The sequence below is a fragment of the Chroicocephalus ridibundus genome, chromosome Z (assembly GCF_963924245.1).
Source record: "Chroicocephalus ridibundus chromosome Z, bChrRid1.1, whole genome shotgun sequence".
In the NCBI taxonomy this organism is placed as follows: domain Eukaryota; kingdom Metazoa; phylum Chordata; class Aves; order Charadriiformes; family Laridae; genus Chroicocephalus; species Chroicocephalus ridibundus.
Genome location: NC_086316.1, coordinates 35912720 through 35918719, shown reverse-complemented (window position 1 = coordinate 35918719; position 6000 = coordinate 35912720). Strand labels below are relative to the sequence as shown.

The window sequence follows — 6000 nt, the reverse complement described above, 5'->3', positions numbered from 1 at the left end:
ATATTTATTGATTTTCACCAACACTGGATCCCCTGGTGGAAAATGCAGCTCAGTTATCTAAAGAACTAGCAAAGTCAGGTGGTAACACCTTTAATAGCAGGGGTAAAAAGAAGTCTTCTCCATATAACATGATAGGCAAAATTGCAGTATTTCCTTCTGTAAAGGTCTTTCAAAGCTGAGGCGTATTTCATCTGGACTTAAAAGTTTGTTGATACATCAGAAATTCTATACTGAGTCACAGCAAAAGTGTATCTGTCCCAGTGCTTAGTCTCCAACAGCAGTTTTCCTTAAGTATTTGCTACCTAAGTATTAGAAATTTGTCATATAGAGAACTGTTCTTCGTTCATAGATACTTCCAGATCTGCAGTTCAGCTGATTTATTAGTTTATGTGACTTTTATTATGTGTATTTTCCTAGCACACACTGGACATGAAATTAAAATTTGAAAAATCCATCAACAGCTAGACAGAGTAAGTCCATTATCTTATTAGCATGAAAACTGCCAAAGATAAGAACACAACAAGAAATGTTATCCAGACACTTGCTTTTATTAGGACACTGAAACAGTTTAATATAAAAATTCTTAGTGTTAGTGGTAAATATTTCCTCTGTTTAAGCAGCATTTACAGCTCATGTACATTTCTCAAGTCATCTTAAAGACGCAAGACACTTTTGCGGTAGCAACTTCATAGACCAGTGAATGCCAACACACCCACCACCCTGTTTAAAATAATAAAGTCCAGATGGAGTGACAGAAAGGAGACAGTACACCATTCTGTGCAGTGACTGGGATCATATTTCAAAAGAGAAAAAAAATAATCAAAGTTATTCAGCCATACCTCCCTCTCTTTCTTAATACTCTCCTTATGCATTTCACCTCCTATTAAAAAATGATTACTATAGTAAACAGAAAAGGCATCTGTAGGTTTTCCTATAAAAGCAATGAATCTACACAAATAACAATCAATTATTTTTAAGTATTCAAGAAAAATAGATCTGTTTAAAAAAAAGAATATATATATCATGTAGGCATGTTTCTCCAAGCCAAAATACCTTAAAAGTATACATTCTTTCCAGTCCATCCCAGTCCCCACATATTGCAAACAATTGCTTTCATCTGGACAATTTCAATAAATGTCCACCTTATTACAGTTAAAATGCATTCCTTCTCAACTACCAGATACCAATCTTCAGAAAAAAAAAATTAACATTTATTTTTGATCACTATTTCTTATCCTGATGCTTCCACTTAGCTGAAACTCTGTTCCAAATACCTGGCAGGGCAAAATACCTAAGTTAGTTGAATTCGAATTAAAAATCCACATATTTGTTTTCAATAGAAACTTTGAAGTTCAGGATAAGGCCCTTATGTGTTTCATTCACCTCACGGTATCCTGCTGAATAGCTTTCCACTTATTTACTAAGACCCCCAGCCTAGCTCCCACATCTGAAGAAGAGGATGAAAAAGTCCCGCTTCATACAAACAACCACAAAGCAACTAAAACAGCCTTGTTCATATATTTTTCAGCCTAGAGCACTGAGAATTTAAGCACCTTAACAGGCTTCTGATTTTTTAAATGTCAAAAGTTTAACGAGAATCACTTGCTGTCTCCCAAACCCCAACCAACTTTTTTCCCCAGAGCTGTCCTTCCCTTCATCTGTCTGCCATGTCAGAGACGTTTATCAAAAAAGCCAAAATAAAGAGGGACAGACATGCTTAACTTGACCAGGTATACCTCTCTCCATCAGCTAAATCTCATAAGTGTCTTAATTCCTCACAGAGACCACGTATATAACCTGTCATTAAAAGACACATTATAATAGTACTTTAACTGCTATCACCCATAAGGTGTTCACTTTACTGTGACTTAAATGCTTCTTTTCTATACACTTATAAACAACAAAAATGGACAAGGCGGTTTTACTGGTGTTTTAATGCTGCCTATGTGTTTGCCAAATGAATCGGATGATAGTATCTCTTAGTAACGTACTTGAACTTTTGTTTCATCAGAACCGCAGCTTTGAAACTGTCAGAAAATCCATGCTGCTTCCTGCCAATTTAGGTGTTACCACTTCATTTTAAAGCAACAACCAAAACCCACAAAACCCATGCATCTAAAGATTGCTAGTTCTCAAAACTGAAACAAAAAAATTGCCCCCACTTGCAGACAACCTAAAACAAAATGCAAAAAGTGAAATAGATTCCACAACCTAGTATTTCAATGCTAACTGGTGATTTGCTTACCTTCACAGGTTTACCTTGAACTCTAAAACCATTTATTACGCTGCACTGGAATCCAAGTACCTCTTTTGTTCCCAGCTTCTACATCAAAAGCTTGAGTTTACTTGAATATTCAGGTTTCAATTATCAAACCAAAAATGGCTCAGAAGTTTGAAGTATAGCGGTAAATTTTAATTTCCATTTCTCACAATCTCCGAAGGTCTTGAGAAGGTTGACTGTTCCGCACTTTGGTTCCAGTCTGTAAAATGGGAATCGGCTTCCTTCCCCACATTTTTGTTCTTCTAAATTGTCGGTTTCTCACAGGCTTTTACTCACAGTTAATTGTGAAAAACATAAGTGTCAGTGAAACAGGAATACTCTTTCACAGTGGGATGAAGGTTTCTCTACATTGCACATTGCACATGATGATTAGACTATTTCAAATAGTCAAGCAACAATCACAAAAGTGCCCCAACACAACTTTGGACGGTTTATCTGACTGTACACAGGTGAGAAGTTTTGAAAATCAGTGCAGAGACAGTCACTTTGAACTGAAAGAGGCGACACACTATGCTTATCTGATGCAGAATATTCAACAAAATATGGTTGATCATGCTACAAAATGTAACTATATAAGAAATAAAAATCTGAAACAAACATGATTAAATTTTTATTTAAACAATGATGTTTCTCAGAAATAGTCCTGTAGTCCTTGTAGCAGCAACCAAAAAGGCACATAAGTACAAAATAACCCAGAATACAGATCAGGCAGAATATAAAATTTTAAAATGGGCGTTCTTAAAGCAAAATCCTGAAATACATGGCTAGGTTTTGTTTTTTAAAAAGGTACAGCTTACTGTCATCCTTCCTTAGCAGTTTTCTATGATTGGTGTAGTGTGTCCATCTGCATAATGTCCATCTATGCTTACTGAAAATCCTGACAGCATAACATCCAATCATTACTAGCCAAATACGTGGGGGTTTTATGTGCACATATTGAATTGTATTTCAGTAGTATTTGTACCATCTAAACTCTAATTAGCTATCTGTGAGCCCTTCCCTCTAAGGTGCAGCTGTTTAGAGATAAAAGTTAGCATACGCCTTTTTAGTACTTCAAAGTAGTTTGACTAAGCTAGTATTTAGTTGCTGTTTCAAAACCTTGGTTTATTCTTCATTTTGCTTATGATTCCTCTTCAAGACTGGTGCAAAGCCCCCCTGACTAACCATACTATAATGGAATTACACCAGTTTCACAAGTCAGAGGTTTCAGTTTAAATGTTTTAAAGTTAATAATATGAAAACCCTCGCCCATAATATCAAACATGCACATAATTACATATGAAATGCAGGAAGAAAGTCATATTTAATATGAATTTACCATTTAGATGATGGTATTCTCTGGCCAGGCATTTTTAAAAGCTGGCTGACCAAAATGGTTAAAGAAAGATACAAACAAAAAAGAACTGAAGTTCCTCCTATAATTCAATAATAAGTTACGTAATATAGCACAAAATTATCTCTTAATTATGTTATCTTCTCCCTTTTGGCAGTATTAGGAACTGCCTTCGTTTGGGGGGAGCGATACATTTTAGATGTTTTGGGAGAAAACTAAATGTTCATATACATTTTTGAAAATGTTTAAGGATTTGAAGAAATAAATTTAAAACTTTTTAAGATGCAACTTATGAAAGAGTCCTGTATGCAAGAATGATATCCCATTTTAAGGAATGGAGGTAAATGGTGGAGCTTAAATTGCGAGTACACTGTGTCATTCACCAGTTCCAAAATTCAGCATTCTTCCCCTCACTGCACTTGTACTGTTCTGGGACAATCTTGTTACTCAGTCAGGTTTCTATGCTATCAGTGGAAGAACTTGAATATCTGAAGTGAAGTCACTATACAGTGTTAAACACCTATCCTGATACTCTGGGGAAAGAGTAATCCAAAACAGCAGTCTAATTCAATACAGCCTGTGCAGCTTCCTTAAGAAGTGATGCAGCTTTGTCCAGTTCTTGTTCTGTTTGTTCCACTGTTATCACTACTCGAATACTAGAAAAAGAAAACCGGAACATACACAAGAAACATTACTCCTTGCCAGCTTTAGACTTTTCTTGTACTAATTTTAACACATTAAGATCACTATCTCTAGGGAAATTATTACAAATTAAAATTCAACCAGAAACAAGACATATGACTAACCAGAAATGGCCAGACTACTTTTTTTCCCCCTCCTATACATACCACAGAAATGTGATTGTTACCTTTTTTACCTGTGCACGTGCAGGTCATGGAAACGTGCTCAGTAACAGGCAACATGCTGATCACTGAGATTCATGTAGTCACTGAAAATATACTTCAAAATGGACCCTCTTTCATTTTTTACAGGACCAACTATTCAATCCAGTCTACTGAACAAAACGCCATAAATGTATAAAAAGAGACAGAGAGTCATACCCAATAAAATGAAATAACGTATCGACTTTCTACTAACCTGGGTGGAGGAAGGCACTTTTCTTCTTTCTCCAGATAGCGGGCCTGAGTTAAGGCAATACCACTATTCATGCACTATAAATAAAGAAAATACAACAGTCATCAATCTGGGAACTTCTGATAGCATATCTTTATTATCACCAAATAAATATAACTAACTTTCAAGTTTGATGTCAGGATAACTCTTTCCCAAATGGAAGTTTTAAAGGTTGGGCAAACACATAAAACAGATTAGGGAGTAGCTTCTTTAGCTTTCACCTCCAAGTAATCATATGAAAATGCTGTATTAAATAGGCTATTAAATTATATTTAAGCGTATTTTCAAGGAAATCAACTTCAGAGTTTCTTTTTGTTGTGCAGTCTTGTTTACCTGCCACCTGAAATATAAAACTTCCTCATCGACCTTCACCTCCTTCATGTGGGAGGAGGAGAAACAATGTGTATTGGAGATGGAAAAAATACTACATACAAAAGATGAGATTCTTCACACAAAAAAGCATGTTCATGGACTCAAACAAGCAAAATTACAGAAAGCTAGACCTCAAATGGTTAAAATACATGACCAGAACTCTGTTCAAACGAAAGCCTTTATTCTTACAAACATCATAAGTTTTCTAAGCAACAGTTTTATATGCAAACTTAACTTGAGTTTTGAAGTACATAACAGGAAATAATTATTTTCTGAAGTAAAAGGTCTAATATATGTTTTTATCCAGTGCTACAGACCTAAGCATCTACAGCATGAAATGGTTAGAAGATGGTCTTTAACGTAGTCCTGATATAGCAAAGAAAATGAGTGTCTTGCAGCATTCCTGCAAGACATTCCAACAAGCCTCCCTACCTGTATGCAATTCATTCATTATTCACAGTCAAAGGTAATGATATATTTTAATTGCTATGGGGTCACTTACATAATCCACAACTCTTTTGAGTAACTTCACATCATTTTCTCGAGATCCACAGCTCTCTTCCAACTGTAGGTGCAATGCTGGAGAAAAAGATTCTCCCACTAATTTTAAGCCAGAGATCCTAAAACAAATAAAATACCTTTAATGCACATCCTACTTGAATACACATGTTAAAGATCTATACAGTAAGTGTTTCCCCTTACTAGGTGTCAAGTGAAAAGAGAGGGATATTTCACTTTAGTAATATTAATGCAGACAAAACATTTCAGCTTGCAATAGGTAAAGATAACAAAACTTATCAAGTGAATGCCTTTCCTAAGGGATTTACTAAATGTAGTTTCAGCAAGTTGGTGTAACAATAGCGACTCCTCCTTTTGCAAA

General features: G+C 35.4%; 1 protein-coding gene across 1 annotated transcript in view; it reads right to left on the bottom strand.

Annotated features, from left to right (window-relative positions):
- Positions 1-527: 527 nt before the first annotated feature.
- Positions 528-6000, bottom strand: part of SPTLC1 (serine palmitoyltransferase long chain base subunit 1) — a 41514-nt gene continuing 36041 nt past the window's right edge. The window contains exons 13-15 of the mRNA XM_063321489.1: positions 5623-5740; positions 4713-4786; positions 528-4270 (exon numbers count right to left, since the gene is read on the bottom strand). Coding sequence (XP_063177559.1) covers positions 4177-4270; positions 4713-4786; positions 5623-5740 — 286 coding nt within the window. The 3' untranslated portion in view covers positions 528-4176. The remainder of the gene's footprint in view (positions 4271-4712; positions 4787-5622; positions 5741-6000) is intronic.